Source organism: Hippocampus guttulatus, chromosome 2 (assembly GCF_054856545.1).
Source record: "Hippocampus guttulatus isolate MCC_2025c chromosome 2, RoL_Hgut_1.0, whole genome shotgun sequence".
In the NCBI taxonomy this organism is placed as follows: Eukaryota; Metazoa; Chordata; class Actinopteri; order Syngnathiformes; family Syngnathidae; genus Hippocampus; species Hippocampus guttulatus.
In genome coordinates, this window is record NC_141262.1 from 23,107,200 (window position 1) to 23,125,986 (window position 18,787).

The window sequence follows — 18,787 nt, forward strand, 5'->3', positions numbered from 1 at the left end:
TTTGTATTTTTAAGTGTATACTTTACCTTGCGCTACATTCTGCTCGCTACTTCTATTTTTATTAGGTGCTGTCACATGACTGTGACATGATTAGTGATGTTTGACTGTATTTGACCAATCTAAAGGAGCCGGGCGGATACACACAAGGAAATTTAACAGTGACTAATTTTCGTGTAAGATGGTAAATCGGTTCGGTGAGGAAAACCTATCGTGGTACTGTCCAGCAGGTGGCGCCGTAACCTCCACCAGACGCGTTAGTGCCGCGAAGAAACGTCAGCGCGTCACGTGACGAGCTGGCCTCCGTCTGACTGTTGCTAACAGTTCGAGTCGGACGCGAGGAGCAACGGCTCTTTTTGGCAGTAATCCGCGTCGTCGCCCTCCCGTCCCGGTCTCACCCGCGCAAACATGTCGGCGGTGCAGCGAATGAAGGTGGCGAACGAGCGGCACAGCAAGACCATCACGCAGCGGGGACACGTCCAGAAAACCTCGGTTGGTACCCCACAGCTGAGCTAACCGGGCTAACCTGTACATGTATTTTATCTTTGTGTTGAAAACGTCCTTAACGGCGAGGGGTTGAAAAAAAAGAAAACCTCGGTTGGTACCCCACAGCTGAGCTAACCTGTACATGTATTTTATCTTTGTGTTGAAAACGTCCTTAACGGCGAGGGGTTGCTTCCGCTCCGAAATGACTGCGGGACTTATGCCTTGCAGCGGCCAGTCAACGAGGATAAGTCTCCGGTGGGTCCGTGGCTTCTGGCGCTTTTCGTGTTCGTGGTTTGTGGATCAGGTGAGCTCTTAAAGACACCAACACTTAGTCCTGCACTACAATATGTGTTTGTGTTATGTTTGTTGCAGCCATCTTCCAGATCATCCAAAGTATCAGACAAGGCATGTGATGAGCTGTTCCCCGGCCCATGTTGACAATACACACTGTTCTCGTTTAGTCATTGTTTAGTTTGTTTTCATTGTGGATCAGATATTGATGATTGCTTTTGTTTTTATACACATACACACAAAGCATGTGAACTACACGTCTCACGATGCTTTGTTTTGTTGAGGTTCCAAACGTGTCTGAATTAAAGGCGATATTTTCTCTACACGCCTCCTTTGTCAATGGCATCATGCAAAACAAGTTAGACTGCGACCTCACAATCACAGTTCAGTTCATTAAGACTCAAAAGCAGTCATAAATAACAGCATTTCAAAAGTCCCGTGTATTATATGTATGGGTACATGTGTACCAACAAGTCAATAAGAATAGAGATGGACATTTGCCTCCATGCGCTCCCTGCCGAACTACATTCATCAGGACACCGATGGGTGAATTTATGTGGTCAGGCCTCGTCTTTCCAGCTCCCGATTTTGCTTCAGCTCCTTGATCCTGCGCCAACGCGAGTGTCAAATAATAGGCTCATCATTGGGTGCTTGTGTGTATGAGTGTGTGTTACCGGTGCCTGCAGCGTCTCAGGAACCTCATGATCTTGCGTGCAGCCTGGTCCTGTTTCTTGGTCAGGAAGGTCCCCCTGGTGGACAAACCAAGCTCACCATCAACACCGGATAAGCCGTTTGACTTGCACACATGACAGCCGCTGACCACTCATTTACTTGATTTTGGGGTTGTGGTTTGTGCCGCCGCCTGGGCCCTGTTTGAGCCTCTCATATTCCTTGTAGCTGCGGTAGTACTGCTGGATGAGCACAGCCGCGCGCCGACTCTGCTGGAAGCGCTTCTGCTCGTAGTACGAGCGAAACTTGGACTGGATCAAGATGGCCGCCTGGGTCATCTTCTTGTAGAGGGCGTACTAGGGAGGCGGGGCCAAGGAAAAAACATGTTAGCGAGATAACCTTTTTCCTGCTTAAACATGTGGCGCATTAATAACGTAATATTTTTCTGATTACATGGGTTGCGATGGGCTGAACCAGTTTGCTTCCCAAACTGGTTACAGATGGGCGCATTCCAAGCTTAAGTGGTTTGCCGACTAAATGGGTTGCATGTTCTAGTGTTTGGGACTTAATATCTTTGCTGTTGCAAAGGGCAGACGGAAAGGGTTAGGGGCCTAACGTTTCTGTCGGGGTAAATGGTTTATTCTCAGTTGTGCAGTTCCATCACCTAGTTTACGGAGGGCTTCTCCCACGTACGCACATGCATACACACACACAAATCTACATCTACTTGTCACCATATTACCTTGAGAGCTATCCATGTTAGCTAGCCAGAGAGAGAAGTAGAAAGACAGCAGTGAAGTGTTAGTGAAGATGGAGGACACAAACTCGGGCTGGGCTATATATGGCCTTAGAGAAGACTTCAGATTTGTCACAAGCAGAAACTGCATTTCGCTGAGGATAAAAAGATGGAAACCTTATTTAAAAAATAGCATCCACATACCTGTTTATATTTGCGGTAGCATCTCTGAATGACTGCTGCGGCCATGTCCTGCTGCTCCTTCAACCGGCGACCCTGCTCGGATGCCAACAAGCACAGAAGCAGTGAGCCAGAGGCCCAGTAGGGGGCAGTACAAGCAAGTGTAAAAAGCTCACCTTGTATCTCCGGAAGGCGTTCTGGATGATCCTGGCGGCCTCGTAGAGCTCCTTCTGCTCGCCATCGGTCAGCGTTAGCAAGGCGAAGTCGCGCTCCATCCGGCCATTGGCAGACGCGTTCAGAAACTCGGCCCACGCCGCCGAGGAGGGCGGCCGCAGCCTCTGGAGGGCCAAGGCGCTGAGGGGCGAGGGGGGACACACCCGCCTGCACAGATGGAGACCACTGTGGACAAGCTGGACACTGCCAATTACATAAGTATTATTACTATAAGTGGACTTTAAGTCCAATTTTTGCAATGAAACCACGGGTCAAGGGGGGCTACCTGGGTAGGGGCTGCGTGTGGGCGTCGACCGTGTCCAGGTAGGTCGCTAGCCAGGTGTCCTGGACATCCCGCCTCTCACAGAGCAGTGACTCGGCACCCCTGGTGAAGTCCTCATGTTTGATTCGTTCCGGCGTCGCCTCGATGATTTGCTCTGCCAGCGTTGCCATGTCAACCTGGCGCGTGGGAGGCCAGAGAGTAAAAATGAGCGTCGCGGTGGCAACGAAAACATTTGTGCGGCGTGTGGCAGTACCACCGCCTCCTCTTCCTCGTCGTCTTCCTCATTCTCCACGTTGTCGCTGTAGCTCAGAAGCTGCTCTGCCAGCGTGGGGAGTAGGCGGGGGGACGCGGGACCCTCGTTCGTACACTCCGGGAGGGACAACGCTGCAAGAAGCATGAGTGAGAATGACAGATCAGCCAAAACGTTGTACGTGTACCGGGAACACTTGCCCCTTACTCGTGAGTAATAAATATGCAAATGTGTTTAAAATACGAAAGCATCTGCGCATCATCGAGTCAAAAACATGATCAAGCGGCTAATAGGAAAGTAGCAATTGGTATGTTTACTCGTTGCCAAACGGCAACAGTTACAGCGGCATTCTTCTGGTGCATTTTTGCAATGCATTCTGGGAACGAATGGGTTTCATGTTATTATCATAGCTGTGAACAACCGAACATGAGATAGATATGACGCCCGTGACTCCAGCGATGTTAAAGCTCATGCAGACAAAGTGTTGCCATATTCAATGTTTGTGGACGTCTCAAAAAAACAAATATTCAAAAATGATTTTCCTGTCATGATAGCACGAGCTTTGCCGTTGACAAGGAAGTCAGCTTCATGAAAATCAGTCGAGAAATAATCAAGCAAGGACTTGTTTTCACTGCACATGCTTGGCGGTTTTGGCTGAACTGGTTGTTCAGGGCGTACGCCGCCCTATTGCCCCAAGGTTTAGATAATGGAGGGATGAACAAATGGAAAAGAGGTAATACAAAATTGCCATTAGAAGCAATTTTGAAAAAAAAATTAATAAAAATGAATATCCAATTTTAAGGAGAAACACTATTTTATGTACAAGTATTAATGGTATCAGTACTTGATATCGATATCTGCGAATACTCAAGAATTGAGTATCCATACTGGTATCGGTCTGAAAAATAATGGTATCGAATATCCCTACTCTGTAACTTCCAGGAACAACCAGGGCTGAACTTTGCACCTCCCTGACATACAAAGTTTGTCCCCCAGTCGAGCTATGACTTTGATAGACTTCCTTGACAGCAACTCCTGTGCTGTGGTGTGGTGCACACTCATCAAATGTTACCTGCGTGCGGCTCCTCCACAGGCATGGAGGATGACGAGGATGAGGAAGGGGACAAGGGGGATGACGGGGAGGTGTCCATGGCGGCAGCCGAACATTGCGAGGGGGATGATGGGAGGCTGCTGGAGGAGCTGAGGCCTGCAGGGGGAGAGGCGGAGGCAAAGAGCGTTAATAAAGAGCTTAAGGGCGGCTCTCGTGGTCGCGGCGCGCACGTCACCTGTGTCCGGGCTGGTCGAGACGGGCGAGGCGGTGGCATGCGTGTGCAGCTCCTCCAGAGCGGCGGCCAGACACGTGTGTCCTCGCGAGCGGGCCACGGCCAGAGGGAGGCGGCCCAGCGAGTCCGGGATGCCGAGAGCCACGGCGCTCCAGCCGTACAGGAGCTCCGCCGCCTTCCGGTGGCCCAGAGCGCACGCCCACATCTGAAAACGCACGTAACCACGACGACACAACGTTTTTGACCAGGAGTCTGATCGTAGCGCAGAGAACAGAGGAAGTCGTACCAGCGGCGTGCAGGAGAAGTGGTCCACGTTGAGAGGGTCAACTTCCTGTTCCAGGTCCAAACTGTCACAGTATACACGCCTACAAAACACGCCGGTGGGTTCACGTGCGGGCTTTAATCTGGCCAACTGAGCATTCACATTACCGAGAGTCCTGCAACATTTGTTGCAATTTCATGATAAATCACAAGTGTCAAACTCAAGGCCCAGGGGCCAGATCCGGCCCACCAGGTCATTTTATGTGCCCCGCGAAAGCAAATCATGTGCGTCAACTTGCTAAAATCTGGACCGAGATCTCAAATTGTCATGTTTAATAAAAAATGAGATTTTGCGATAATTTTGTTACACTGTTTACACTCACTTGAACAATAATTGAACAAACTATTATAATTTAATTGACTGATTTAAAAACTAGTAATCTATTAATTTGTTGTGTACAAGTAATCATTTTGTGGTTTCACTGTCATCACGGCGCTCTGGGGGAAGACGTAACTCCAAATTGGCCTGCGGCTGAAATGAGTTTGACACCCCAGTTATAAATACAAATATGCGAACTGAGAATGATTGCATGAGATTTTATTGCTGTAATTTTCAATTTCTCCGCCTCATTAAAAATGGTTGATTGCTTGAATCCAAGCACAATTCCAATGAAGTTGGGACATTGTGTTCAACGAGACATGGAGAAAAATAGATTCATGACGCGTGTGTGCATGTGTACCTCCAGGTGATCAGCGTGCGTATGAGGTGCGTGTAGCCCTGCGCGGCGGCCAGATGGAGCAGCGTCATCCCGCGGTGACGTGGCGAGTGCTGAAGCCGCTCGTCGTCGCCCCCGCTCCACCGCACGCCTCTCATCATCCTCTCGCACACGTGCACAATCCTCCTCTCGAACCACTGGGATGACTGACAACACAAATGTGCATGCGATGAGACAGCGACAACGTTTCAGCCGCGGCTCGGGCCGCCTTACCTGTTCGTGGTCCTCGGGCGCATGCGGAGGAGGCGGCGGCGGCGCGGTGGCGGGCATTTGGCCAACATGTTGCCGCCGCTGATGTTGATGTTGCTGCTGCTGCTGTTGATGTCGCTCTGCAAAGTCGCGGGCCGCCATGGCGGCCATCCTGCGCTCCATCTGCTCTAGGCGTTCCAGGATGGACACCCTGAATTGATTGTCTGGTGGACAGGAAGACAAAAACAATACAACGGTCACATCATTTGATTAGAACAAAATTGAAAGGAATTTTTTTTGTGTATAGTCACTCTGAAAATGCAATTCACGGTGGGGAAAAATACGACTTGGAATTTACGTCAGCGTCTGGGCTTGCCAGTTGGTGAACGAGTCATTTGTTAAAAAGGATCAACTTCATTTTTTTTTTTTTTTTACACTTCACAATATATTTCTCTCCATAGGTTTGTTTGACATTACAGACTGCTTAATATTCTTTGCAAAATGTATATGTATATTGGTAATGGAACACAGACCATCCAATGAGAGCCAGTCGAGCTGTGAGCTGGGCAGCGAGCTGGCATTCCGGGCGCGGTACTCGAACAGAACCGACGATGACACGGAGCCCCCTGACTCCACGACCTGAAGACACACCAGACCGGCCTCGTGGGCTGCAGCGAGAAGATCAAATGATCTAGTTAGACTTTTGTGTGTGTGTGTGTGTGTGTGTGTGTCCGTGTGTGTGTCCGTGTGTGTACCAGGGCAGTAGCAGCGCAGCACACCGGGCTGGATCAGTGAAGCCGGGACAGCGCTCTGATCGAACACGCACGAGTATCGACCCGTCTGCTCACTCCACGGTCCTGTGATCAATACTTTCACCCCACCCTGCACAACACGCCCACAGTTGTATTCATGTCGCGATTTTCAGATGTTTGTACCTCATGGGAGCGCCAATGTACCTGGCAACTTTTTAACTTCTTGCATTTTAAAGCAATATCTTTCAATGCCTTTTTAACTTTTACTGATGCAGAGCTTGTGATGGAAATAAATCAGCTCTGTGGGTCTATTCAAATACAGAGTTTGAGTACTTTTGCCACCTCTGCACAAGAGACAAGAAGAGGTCCATAAAAAGCAGTTGTGGTTGCGGGTTACCTCGGGATACGACCACTCCGGCGAGAAGTCGGTGATGGAGGCGAGTGGCGACGAAGATGGTAGCGGGTGAGGAAAGGGCAGGAAGGAGGTGGAGGGGGAGGGCTGAGGGGGCACCATGTAGCGAATACCGGCCGAGAAGACGGCCGGACCGGGTGGCGCGTCGACGGGGGCGGAGGGAGGTGGCGCCGACACGGGATGAGCCTCTACCGTGATGAGGTCGGAGATGAGGTCTGGGAACTGGCTGTCGAAGGAGATTTCAAGCTCCTCCGCTTCTTGCTGCGTGTCCATGGGAGGGGGGTCGGCGTCGGGGGGCGGGCCGTTGACCTGCTTCATCTGCAAGGCGGGTGACATCTGTATGGCGGTTTCCATGGTGATGTCTTGGTGGTTTGGGGAGGAGGGAGGGCTGGGCAGGTGACCATAGGGCTGCTCCTGCGATGCGGTGCCATTTCCTGGTGTCGACGACTGGCTGGGCTGTACCACACAGACATGTTGCCATGGCGATTACACAAAATTGACTCAAATCTGTACTTGTTCTGGGGCTGATGTGTTTTGGAAATAAAATCAGATTTAAAATCCACTTTTTTGCCCCCTTTGCTTCTCGAAAAAGCAAATGAGAGTGACGCTATTTAGAACAAGTTTTGCTTCTTGTTTTGTTTGAGCCAAATGGCAACAGTGAATGCGAATTTGTCAACGTGTGCCTCCGTGTTTGCCTCCATGTCGCATGCGGAAGCGTTGAAAGAAAACTCGCCTGCAGCAGCTTTGTGGGAGGCGCCAAGATGTGAGCGTCATGTCCCTGCTCCTTCTCCTCGCAGTTGCCTCCCTCCGCGGGGACCCCCATGGCTCCCAGCTCCAGACACAGCGGCAGGAGGGGCGGCGCCACTGAGGAAGTTGGTGACAAGAGGAAGGAGGGCGGAAGCGAGGCCGAGTCCTTCCTGTCCGTCTCGCAAGAGGATGACGAGAGCGACGAGGGAGGGGAGATGGACGAGGGCGGGGTGGATGTAGGGGAGAGCGCCAGGGAGGAGGGGGAGAGCGGCGAGGAGGAGGAGCAGATGATGGGAGGAACGGGCCCGCCGTACGTCTGGCCCTGCTTGGGAGAGTTCAGGAAGGAGTCTGGGTCAAACGCAGGGGGGAGGAACGGCGGGGGGAGAGAGGGTGAGGAGAAAGATAAGGGAGGGGAGGCGGAAGAGGAGGGAGTAAGGAGCAGGCCTCCTATGACAGGGGAAGGAAGGAGGGTGAGGGAGAGGGTGTGGCGCACTGGAGCGGGAAGGGAGGAAGTTGTGGGGGAGGGCGGGCAAGGTGAGGGAGGCTTGCCATGGGGAGGGATGGGAGGCGAGAGAAGTAACTGGTTGGAGCGGGTGAGCGCCAGGCTCTCCTTGGGGGGATCCTCCCCGCAGCCCCCGGAGATGGCTGTGGTGGTCGCCATGACGATGACGGCGTTGTGTGGCAGCGCCACGGTGGTTAGTGGCGGGGATGTGGTCGAGCTGCAAAAAAGCACAACATGGGGGCTCACGTTTACAAGAGCTTGGCATTTAGCATTGATTTTGATTAAAAAAACATCACAAAAAAAAAACGACAAAACTTGCCATTTAAAAAAAAAAATTCAATTAGAACACACAAAAAAAAAACAGCCAAATGAATGGATTAAAAATAAAACCTCTCATATGAAATGAATCAACAATGGAGACAAAGAATATTTAATTATTATTACATTACCATTATGATACAATTATTTTGAAACAAATGAATTGAGGGTGTTTTGGGGGTGCTGCAACAGATAAATTGCCTTTCCAATCATTTCAATAGGCAAAGAAAAACTGAGTGCACGCAATGAATGCAATTCGCACGGTAACATTTCAGTGAGGGCCCACTTACGTGGAGGTGAGGCCTGGAGAGGAGGAGGCGGGGCTGCCCTGAGCCTGGAGCTGGGGCAGTTTGGCGTCACCCCCGCCGCCCCCCACTTCCCCCGTCTCTGAGGACAGTGGCGAGGACGACGTTGGGGGCAACTTGGGGGAGATGATCCGGTGCTTGGTGCTGTTGCAGCTGTGGGGAATGTTCCCTCCTGACACACACACACACAATGTAAGAGTAACTGTGAACACATTTCCACTTCCCTGTCTAACACTACAACACGGAATGAACATAATTTTTGCCGTTTGTTTTTCGTGGATGAGGTTGCCTGCGATTGGCTGGCAACCGGTTCAGGGTGTCCCCTGCCTACTGCCCGAAGACAGATGGGATAGGCCCAAACACCCCACGGAACCCTTGCAAGGATAAAGCGGATTGGAAAATGGATGGATGGATAAATTAAGGCATCAAATATGACGGGACTCTTTATCTCGTAAACATTTGTTGTGCCATATTTGGAGCCCATATTTATGACGTGACAGGGGACGCGTTACCCTGGCTGCCATTGCAGAGGCAGGCGTGAGTGCGCGGCTGCGGTTTGGTTCTCTGGCGCTCCAGGATGAGCTGCACCAAATCCTCGATGCTGAAATCACCGCTCCCGCTGGAACACTTGATGCTGTGAACTGAAACACGCGCGTGAACACTTACACACCACACTGACCTGTATGGTGTGTGTGTGTGTCTGTGCGACAGCGCACGTCTTACACATGGGCTTGAGCTGACCCAGCAAGTCGTCACGGTTCCATTTCACGCTGTCGTGGCGAGTGGTCACAGCGCACAGCAGCGGACTGCATTTGCCAGAATCCTCCAAGGAGGGCACGTTCAGGTAATGGACGAGCACAATGTCTGGGTTCTTTTCAAATTAAAAACAGCACAAATTTATATTTGCACGCGTGTGTGACGCGCAACCGGAAATCATTTGGTGTGCGCGTTTTGACACGTTTCAATGTATTTGAAGTGTGTTTTTGTACTTTGGCTCAATGACCGTTTTAACGTACGCGTTGGTGTGTGCGTTTACCTGTAGCAGCCAGTAGCACCGCCGGTGGAATGTTGGCACAATGGCGGAATGGACGTAGTTACCGTAGAGACACTGCAAGCAAAGTTAGCGTCACGCTCCACTGAGACGAGATATTGCCGAGTGAGCTTCGGAGGGCCCGCCGCTGCTCACCTCCATGCCCTGCACCTTCAGCTTCATGTGATCCTCTCGGGTGTCCTTCCCATCCTTGCGTTTCTTCCAACAGTAGCCATCCTTCCTGTATTTGACCTTCTTTCTGTTGTAGAGGATGATGGTGCCATTCTTTGGCCTGAAATGGTTCGTGGTTAGCAGAGTTCGACATCTTGGTGTGTGCGCGTGCATGCATGTACCTGGTTTTCAGGGTGCAGGAGAGCCACTCGTCATGCTTATCAAAGCTTACCAGATAAGATGCAATCTCCTGTGCATACATACACACACAGACACAGGCTTCAGCATGAAAATGTCATAAGCTCGCCCAGTTGTAAATAAGATGCAATCCAGAACGCGATGTGCGTTTTGAATGTTTTGCGAGTCATTATTTTGGCCTTAACATCCCAGCTTTGGGAATACGCAAGCAGGACATCGGTGCTCGTTAATTCTCTTCATTTCGTTGCATTTCAATTGTCTGCATTACTTCCATTGCGTGTATGTGTACCTAGGAGTTTTGTTGATCAATCAGGTTACAGCTTCTGTGTTGCCATGTCAACCTAATTCGTTCAGAGCTTTTAAAGTCAGCCGCGCTGGCCAATGCAATTGAAAGTATAGCACCAATGGGAGTTTTCTTTCACTAATGACTTTCAAATTCACCTAACAGCGTTGGCATTTTCTCTCACAACAGACTTACACAACAGTCCGTTTGTAAATCCAAATTTTCGCAAGTCAAAACTTCCGTTAGTAGGGTGGCATCCGTGGTCGTTAACTTTGAGTATGCACAAACTGACCTCGTTAGTGTTCCATCTCAGACGCTCGTTGGGCAGACAGGACGAGCGAGGGAGGCATTCCAGCAGCTTGTTTCTCTGTCCTAGACACACACAATCCATCAAAGATGAATATTCCCATGCAGAGGGTTACCCTAGCAACAGAGATGACACTGACCAGTGTGACCTATGGAAACCATCTCCTTGTTGCTCATGGCGACGAGTCCATGCAGGGTGGTCTCACACGACGCAGACGCACAGCCACCTACACAGACCCACTATACACACACACACACACACGCACAAACACACACGCACACACACAGGGGCTGATCTCACCGCGGCCAACTATGGAAAAACACAGTTCCTTGTTGCTTAGCAACCACCGTAAAAGGGAGCTCTTGCTTATGGAGGCCTAAATCAGACCGGGCACTTGCCTCGCTGCTTCCTCGACTCCCGGTGCATCTCTGCCGGCTACAAGCTGTGCCACTCCCGGAGGCGAACTTTTGTTTTGCTTTTTAAACTATTTCAATACGTATTATCTCTTCCATAACAGGCACAACTAAACCAACAGGCGTTGATCCGTGTCAAAGTGCTCAAGTGGGAATTTATCTTTCGCTGCTCAGATAGCCCGGCTGTGCTAGTCATGCTAACACTAATTTGACGCCATCGGAAAAAGCTGAGCGGGACTTTACCTCCGAGTGTGGGGGGTGGCAGCCGACGCTAAAGCTGGGAACGCGTCGCCAGTAAGTGCGGTTCGACACAAACACCTCCACAAACTACTTTACCTTCCGCCTTCAGCCCGGCAGCCATCTTCCTTTCCTCTGACGTCTTTGCGGCGCGACCGTAATGCCCAGTAGAACGGGTTTACCGTAATGCCGGTTAAAGTGAAGTGCTGGAAGGCTCGAAACTTGGATGGAAAAACCGAGGCTTGCATTTGATTTAATAAATAAAACGGCACTTTTTAATTCTGCCCTTTGTAAAAAAAATAATCAAGACATGAATAAATAGACTGTAAAAAAATAAACTGTGCATCTTGATTTATTCTGGTGTGTGTGATTCGGTCACTAGGAGTATAATAGTGATGGAAACAAACGAAGATTTTATACAAATGGATCTGTACTGAGTTTTGTTTGTTTAAAAAAATGCGGAGGAAAACGTTATCGTGATATGTCTTGCGCATGTACAAAAGTGTCCAGTGGGTGAAAATAAGCCCAGGAAGACTTGAACGTATTGTAATGCCCTTCAATGTGGACAGAAGGATGCACGCAGTCGCTGATGCAATCTGTGCGTTTTTAATAAACAAAAGGAGCAATAAACACACGTTCATAGGAGTTGCTGTTAGCCACAACTCACGCCCATGCGCTTCACAATCAGACTAACTGCCGGAGCCAATATTCCCCCAACCTGGCTCATCCCCTCTCTATGACGTCACACAAATACAAGAAACAGATATTACAGTATTGATTTTAAAATCTGTGACCACAAGAGCTTTTCCTGTGAAATTTCATGCAACAAAGAGTAACACAGCCAAATGATGTGTGTGTTTTAAATAAAGAGACAAAGGCATGAGGATGATGGGTTAAAATACATGATATGAGCACTAAAATTTGTCAAAATGTGCCCGTGTGGGTTTTTGGTATTATGTTAGCGTGCTTTGCCAAAAAAGAAACACCAAATACATTCAGTGTCATTTTAAGTCTATACTTTATTTGTATAGCACTTTTGTTCACACTGTTACAACAGCATGGCTCACATTCTCACCAGTTAGCGGTGCTCTTGATCCAAAACAATTGGGATAAAATTACAAGAGCTTGGAATATTTTCATTTTGTCGAAAAGTTTATCCATTCGCTTTTAAATAATTTAAAGCAGTTTATACAAAGCCAAGCATGGAGGTGGATCCTTTTTTTCCAAATATAAATAGTCCACGGAAAAGCCCCGCTTACATGACCAAGGTAAAAAGGAAATTCAACACTAAAATCTTTTTCACTCTTTCTAAAATGTCTTAAGTCACATGCACACACACAGTGTGTTTGCGGTTCAAGAAAAAGGCACCACTGTGACAAAATTATCCCATTAAAAAAATAGAGAAATCCCTCTAAAAAGCTAGAGAAGTGAAATCCCAAAGCTCCTGAAGCACGTGTTTCCTTTCAAAGGTTTAAGGGTCCACAAAGGACACCATGATGTACCTGGTTCCGCTGGTCGTGGGCAGACCCTCGTGGTAGTGAGTCAGGCGGCCGGGGTGCATGAAGGACCAGCCCTTCCTGGGCGACTCCACATTGCAGTCATAACGCAGGAACCGGCAACCTCCGCCCTGACATAGGCAAACACGTCAGTTAGTCAAGAGTTGAGTGGAGGGGGGCTAAGCTAATGCAAATTGGGCCAACCCAAGTACCTGGTAGTCAACGTTTTTGCTGTTGAGGGCGATGTTGATGGTGAACGTGGACGAGTCGTGATGCGGTCGCAAAGACGGCTGCTCGTCGGGACGGTAGCGCACCACGAAATTCATGATGGCCTGAGCCTGCATGCGGCACAAGTAAAGAAATCAAGGGAATCTTTCATTTGTGTCATTCAAAAAAAGGTTTGTGCCAACAAAGGCCGATTAAAGTTTCTGACAGGCAAGAGCCTCACATTCGGCTCATCCTCCAAATAGCAATGAGAAACCTTGTGGTGTGGCCACCATCACCCCTGACCTCAACTCTGTTGAGAGCCCAGGGAGCTCGTACCTTAGGCGAGTACCCAGGATAGAGTTTTTCCGTGATGGGCGCAATGTACTCTTTCAGAAACTTGAGCCATTCCTTCTCAAATCCAATCTGATTCATGTGGATGTCCACAGTGGGAACGTTTTCGTAGCCGCCAGCCAGACGTTCGTCCTGAGAGAGAGAGAGAGAGAGAGAGGAGAAAAACGCACACACACACCACCATAAATCACCTCTGACCATCTTGTGGGGTCTGGCAAGCAGACAAGTGAGGAGACCAGGGAGTCACCGTGTGCTTGCCGCCGGACCATTTCCCATAGTCTTCCATGGTCTCCACCAGGTCGTCACACATCTTCTCCGAAAAGGCCGGGAACCAATATACATCCGGACACGGCTGTAACAGCACAGAAATGGTCCGAAGAATAATTTACCGTGTAGAATAGATTTGAAAATTATGTTACTGGTCTTTAAATCTGAATGGTTTACGTCCTGATGACATGAAAGACAAGTTAATGGAATATAAACCCAATCGGGCTCCGAGGTCTGTAGATTTGGGTCAATTAGTGGAGCTCAGAGTTCAAAACAAACATGGTGAAGCAGCATTTAGCTGTTATGCCGCACGCAAATGGACTAATTTGCAAACAGAAGTGAAGTGGATGTAAATGCTTTTAAATCGAGGTTAAAAACTAGGATCTTTCCCTTTCCTTTTTCTATGATTAAGGTCATTCAAAACATTTATAAAAATCTTCCTATTATACTATATGTTCTGTCAGTCATTGTAGTGAGCTGCTTCTATTTCTTTCCCTTTTAATTTCATTAACTCTTCTGTTTGTAAATACCTTAAAACATTGTACTTCTAATTATGTGAAGTACATACTTTGTGCATCAAACGCATTATGCAAATGAAGCTGCCTTCTGATAATAATAATAATAATAACTAACCTGCTCCACAAAGCTCTTAGGGTCCTCAAAGATCTTGGAGTAGTTCTCATTGACGTACTTGGCCCTCCAGTCCTGCCACAGACAAAAAATTAACGATGATTACGCAACGAGTCAATGTTGAGATGCACGTGGAGGTGTTTGTGTGTGTGTTGGGGGCACCAGAGGGTTGTCAAAGATCTGCCACATGTCCGGGTGCAGCCTGGACGTGTTGAAATTGTTGGACGACACCAGACGGCCAAAGTCATCGCGGTTGGACACGAACATGAACACTCCCTGAGGGTAGTTGAGAGGGAGGCATGAGGTGAATGGGGGTTGGGGGGGGGGGGGGGGGGTTTACATTTTCTCTGTATGCTATGACTAATGAAAGTTACCTGTTCTCGGACCCGCCGACAGAACGCCATGTCTGGGTCCAAGTTGGGGTCCTCATACAGGTTGACCTTGGACAGTTTGGAGCGCAGCACGCTGCCTTTGATCAAGTAGGCCTGAGACATGTACGGAACATTCCACAGGCCGCTGCAGCACACGCACACACACAAGCAGGGTGAGTCAACAAGCAGTCGGGTGGCGGAGGGGGACGAGAACGAGACGGCCTCTGAGACTCACATCCTCTTCCCTTGAACAATCTCGATGTAGTCTTCCGATCTGGAGTAGTAGCCTTCGGCGCTAAGGGCACCCCAGAAGTTGCTCCACAGCTTCCCGGGTTTGGATAGTATGGGCGCAATGACGGACCTGGAAAACATTCCGACATCCGTTCAATGGGAATGGGAATAATCAAACAGTCAACCAATCTTGGCTAAAACAAGAACATTTCAAGCATACTTGTTTTCCTCCATGAGAATCCTCAGGGTGTCGGGGTTGGTCAAGACAACATTCGAGTCGATGCTGAAGTAGTAATCGCAATGGGAATTCTTCAGACATGCCTCCCTACACACACACACGCACAATGGCAAGCTCAGTTCGGGTAGCATCCAAGCTCGCCGTGACTGGTCGAGCACTCACACAGCCATCTTGCGAGCCCGGTCCTCCTGCAGGTTCTCCTCGGGTCCGACCAGCACGGCGTCGGGAAAAAAAGAACGGTGACGCTGCCAGAACTCATGAATGTGGCGCTCGTGGTACACCACCTGTCAAGAGGACCCCGCATTACGACAAGAGCACGCTTTCCAGGAAAAATGAAATCCCATTGAAGCGATTGGAGATGCTTTTCAAACGTAACTCATCCTTCCATATTTTGATATTTACTCAAGGATATTCATGGAAAAATTCACCACATTCCCAAATGTTCCACTTTTTTTAACCATTCTATGACAACATTAACACCACCAATTCAAACCATGCCAACTTATAACTTAAAATATTCTGCTGAGTTCGGACAGCTTGGCTTCTATTTGTCACATTCCAATAATAATTTTTCAAAAATTTCATGTTTAAGGTCCCAAATGAAGAGCCAATTTAGACATTTAGCTTTCTCTTCCACATTTCAAAATCAAAACCCTTCCAGCTTCGGTTCATTCCTGACATTTCCCTTCCAATTCTCCGGTTACCCTTTTGCAATATGTTAGCATGTTCACTTAATTTTGCGGCATTTCAGTTTGCCATCAGCTCTTTGGTATTAACAACCACTTTTTACACAAAATGGCATTCTTTTGTCTCGATTATTATTGATCCAGACGAAACCGTCCAGAAGCTACTCTGCGGACTTACATTGTTGTGGATGAAGAGACGGATGCGCCCCAGCGGGTAATTGAGTTTGGTCAGCCGCTCCAGGAAGTCCTCCATGAAGGGCGTAGCATGGTGGATGAACACAGCCACGTGCACCAGCGGCATTTCCTGGTCCTGAAGTCAAACATACATCCCAAAAAAAAAAATCTTGAAATGGCCCCCTTGTAGACAAAGCAGCAGCAGCAGCTTACGTACATCTACTTCGTCAAAGAAAATTAAATCATCATCACAGTTCCCGCATCCCTCCTCGTATGTCCACGCCGTCGGGACGTAGTTGGCCAAATAGTTGAGTTGCAGCTGCAGAAGACAAGTGGCATCATGATGAATTTACTACAAAAGAAGGAATCTTTTTTCATATACGGACAGGTAGATCAATAAAATAATACTTTGTGAATTTTTTTTTGTTTTGCGATCCAGAAAGTGTTGAGCAGGCTACCTTAGTGGGTCCGTTGCCATGAATAACAACAGGAAGTGTGTCATAGGCGACGTTCCTCACGCGGACCTTGGCCTTCTCGAACTTGAGGACGACTTCATCTGACAAAGACCACGTTGAGAAGCCCGCAAGTCAGTTGAGTAACAGCTCGCTTGCTAATGCAGTAATAGCTAGCAGGATCTCACCAACGGCACCATTGAGGTTCTGGAAGATCCTGGAGCGGTGGTCCAGCGTCATGTTGAATTTGGTCTGAGAGTGGTGGTGGGGGGGTCAGTGACAAAATAGAACGTGTTCATAGCGTCACTATGGCAGAGCGGATGTCATTTTACCCGCTGTGCCCGGTCCAAGTAGATTTTGGTGTAGAAAAGCTGGTCATCGTCGTCGTCTTTCAGCTTCCACTGCTGGACCAGGGCGTTGATATCTGGTGCGAAGCCAATGAACCCTGACCGGCACACAAGTCATTTCATTTTTAGTTACTACTCGCGGAGAGAAGTCACAATGTGGTTCAGAAAATCAAAAACAGCGTACATATGACTCCTGTGTGTGAATGTTACAACATGTGTTGCCATGTCAATCAAATTTGTCCAGAGGTATCAATCAGTCTTGCTGGCCTGTATAACTTAGACGACATTAGTCATGGGACAATTTCTCAGATTCACCTCAGAGTCCGACGAGCAAAATACAGCAAGGAAAATATCATGAAATGACCCTGAGATTTCTCAACAACACCCAAGTGGTGCTCTCTTACCTCCCGAGTTGAGGTAGCGTTTCCCAGAATGCACGGGAGGGTACTTGGGAGCTAGCCTCTGGTCCGGCCAACAGAAGCCCTCGGCGGAGAACACCAAACGGTGGCCCAGTCGTGAGAATTTGTACAGGAGTTCCTCTGGACCCGATGCGAATACTACATCGTAGCTGGAGGGAGAGACAGCGGGGTTCACTTGAAATCCAGGCCAGCGCTTCAAAACAGGAAGGTGGGTGTTACCTGTCTACAAACAAGATCACCATCTCCTCGTGCTCTGAGTGTTTGAGCAGCTCCTTCTTCAGCCAGCGCACCTTCTGCCCGCCGCCCACCGTACGAGCAACGTCGCCACCTTTCCACTCCTCTCCCAGGCCCAGAACCTGAACACCAGCATCACCATCACCAACCATCAAATCATCATCATCATCATCATCATCGTCGTCCCGAATTACCTTCACTGTGTAGTTGAACTCTCTGGCTGTCCTCATGAAGCGCACAAAGCCGTCTGTCTCTTCCGTGGCAGCCGTGATAACCAGAAGATTCTCTGCACGCACAAACAAATATTGGAATTTTCCAAAAGAAGGAATTCCACACTGAGGTGGGAAAAAAAAGTGGGGAAGGACGAGTGCCGAGTGTGAAACAATGCAAAAGTTGCAGTTGTTTCTATGATTACAGGGTTTTCACTAGCCTATCTTAGTTCCCTCCTTCCAGACCCGTGCATCCAGTCAGAAGGGGGAAATAAGATTGTGACTTTGTGCGATTTTAGCATGGATAAATAAATCAATCTTTGGAGGCTTGCCGTATGACAGAGCCAAGACGGTGATCGCCTCTGTTCAATAAAGTTGCTCAGCACCAAGACACCACCAGATGGTACCAAAACAATATCCTTATATTATATTAGACATGGCTTTGGCTTGAGCACAAAACATCAATTTGGTGATAGGATGCAACATCTCTAAACTGCCGAGTGCCGAAGGGCAAATATGTAAGGGGTTCGTTCAATGTACAGGCTTTGAGTCTTTTGGGAGACACACAATCAAGGATTTGGCGCCACGTAGTGGAAAGTTAAGATTGACTTCACAAGAGTTGAAATAAGTGGAAAACGTCACTATAATGTAAAAGTTACAGTGAGGTAAGATGAGCTGAAAGCGTGTTAGTGGGAGACGGCAAGAAGCAGGAAAGGCGTGGAGAGATCTCTGCGGAATACGGCGGTCCGTCTGGCCCGCCTGGAGACCCTCCAGGGCGGCCTTACCTGGCGAGATGCTGCGCGATTGAGCCCCGGAGGAAGCGTGGAGCACGACAGCGAGTGTTAGCAAGCCGAAGAGCCAAGAAGACATGGCAGCGGCCACTTGTCCATGTAAACGCTTCCGTTCCATCGCAAATTGCTCCTCTACTCTCCGCTCCTTTCGCAGCTCGGACGGAAGCCTGGCGAAATCTCGCGAGGACAACATTCCCAGTTGGCACGTAAACATTAACGGGAAGTCATTGGCCGCTCATCCGCGACACGGCAGCCAATGACAAGCGCGATATTTTGATCGATGGGGTTTATTTGCCAATCACAAGAAAGGAAATGTGATTTTTTTTTGTGTCCTCGGGCTACAGAAAGTCGCGAAAGTGGACCTCAACTTTGTCACGTCGAACAGGTTCGCTGTT

At 48.8% G+C, this 18,787-nt stretch overlaps 3 protein-coding genes across 5 annotated transcripts; 1 reads left to right on the forward strand and 2 right to left on the reverse strand.

Annotated features, from left to right (window-relative positions):
* The first annotated feature begins 263 nt into the window (after nt 1-263).
* Nucleotides 264-1,097, forward strand: LOC147209052 (stress-associated endoplasmic reticulum protein 1). The gene is made up of 3 exons (XM_086104609.1): nt 264-489; nt 712-787; nt 856-1,097. Exons 1-3 carry the CDS (start codon nt 406-408, stop codon nt 894-896), a joined length of 201 nt encoding a protein of 66 aa, XP_085960735.1. The 5' UTR covers nt 264-405; the 3' UTR covers nt 897-1,097.
* camta2 (calmodulin binding transcription activator 2) lies at nt 934-11,457 on the reverse strand. Of its 3 annotated transcripts, none has more exons than XM_086104606.1 (26): nt 11,389-11,457; nt 10,779-10,878; nt 10,625-10,704; nt 10,034-10,101; nt 9,837-9,972; nt 9,687-9,758; nt 9,374-9,521; nt 9,163-9,291; nt 8,636-8,822; nt 7,512-8,244; nt 6,764-7,234; nt 6,370-6,496; nt 6,148-6,282; nt 5,639-5,838; nt 5,390-5,571; nt 4,675-4,753; nt 4,392-4,593; nt 4,178-4,312; nt 3,109-3,239; nt 2,859-3,031; nt 2,536-2,740; nt 2,384-2,455; nt 2,186-2,206; nt 1,606-1,799; nt 1,449-1,523; nt 934-1,381 (listed from the first exon to the last, which is right to left on the reverse strand). In XM_086104606.1, exons 2-26 carry the CDS (start codon nt 10,813-10,815, stop codon nt 1,327-1,329), a joined length of 4,047 nt encoding a protein of 1,348 aa, XP_085960732.1. In that variant the 5' UTR covers nt 10,816-10,878; nt 11,389-11,457; the 3' UTR covers nt 934-1,326. The 3 variants fall into 3 exon arrangements, with proteins under 3 accessions (XP_085960732.1, XP_085960731.1, XP_085960733.1); XM_086104605.1 differs by having other exon boundaries at nt 2,536-2,776; XM_086104607.1 differs by lacking the exon at nt 2,186-2,206 and having other exon boundaries at nt 2,536-2,776.
* An 831-nt stretch (nt 11,458-12,288) lies between these two features.
* On the reverse strand, nt 12,289-18,600 carry plod3 (procollagen-lysine, 2-oxoglutarate 5-dioxygenase 3). Its single transcript, XM_086104611.1, has 19 exons — nt 18,387-18,600; nt 17,587-17,678; nt 17,378-17,514; nt 17,144-17,307; nt 16,725-16,837; nt 16,581-16,644; nt 16,399-16,496; nt 16,158-16,259; nt 15,945-16,076; nt 15,243-15,364; nt 15,063-15,167; nt 14,847-14,972; nt 14,615-14,756; nt 14,403-14,516; nt 14,244-14,315; nt 13,591-13,695; nt 13,329-13,475; nt 12,998-13,123; nt 12,289-12,916 (listed from the first exon to the last, which is right to left on the reverse strand). Exons 1-19 carry the CDS (start codon nt 18,583-18,585, stop codon nt 12,761-12,763), a joined length of 2,316 nt encoding a protein of 771 aa, XP_085960737.1. The 5' UTR covers nt 18,586-18,600; the 3' UTR covers nt 12,289-12,760.
* Between the last annotated feature and the right edge of the window lie 187 nt (nt 18,601-18,787).

What these genes read in the sequence shown, in the direction of transcription:
- plod3 (XM_086104611.1), bottom strand. Translation starts at nt 18,585, where the DNA reads ATGTTGTCCTCGCGAGATTTCGCCAGGCTTCCGTCCGAGCTGCGAAAG. An exon ending in GTCTCTTCATCCACAACAAT is followed by an intron (nt 15,365 to 15,944) that starts GTAAGTCCGCAG and finishes TCCTCTTGACAG; the next exon opens with GTGGTGTACCACGAGCGCCA. An exon ending in ATTCTCATGGAGGAAAACAA is followed by an intron (nt 14,973 to 15,062) that starts GTATGCTTGAAA and finishes AATGTTTTCCAG; the next exon opens with GTCCGTCATTGCGCCCATAC.
- LOC147209052 (XM_086104609.1), top strand. Translation starts at nt 406, where the DNA reads ATGTCGGCGGTGCAGCGAATGAAGGTGGCGAACGAGCGGCACAGCAAG. An exon ending in GACACGTCCAGAAAACCTCG is followed by an intron (nt 490 to 711) that starts GTTGGTACCCCA and finishes TATGCCTTGCAG; the next exon opens with CGGCCAGTCAACGAGGATAA. An exon ending in GTTCGTGGTTTGTGGATCAG is followed by an intron (nt 788 to 855) that starts GTGAGCTCTTAA and finishes TGTTTGTTGCAG; the next exon opens with CCATCTTCCAGATCATCCAA.
- camta2 (XM_086104605.1), bottom strand. Translation starts at nt 10,815, where the DNA reads ATGAGCAACAAGGAGATGGTTTCCATAGGTCACACTG. An exon ending in CTCGACCAGCCCGGACACAG is followed by an intron (nt 4,313 to 4,391) that starts GTGACGTGCGCG and finishes CTCCCCCTGCAG; the next exon opens with GCCTCAGCTCCTCCAGCAGC. An exon ending in CTGAGACGCTGCAGGCACCG is followed by an intron (nt 1,382 to 1,448) that starts GTAACACACACT and finishes GCGTTGGCGCAG; the next exon opens with GATCAAGGAGCTGAAGCAAA.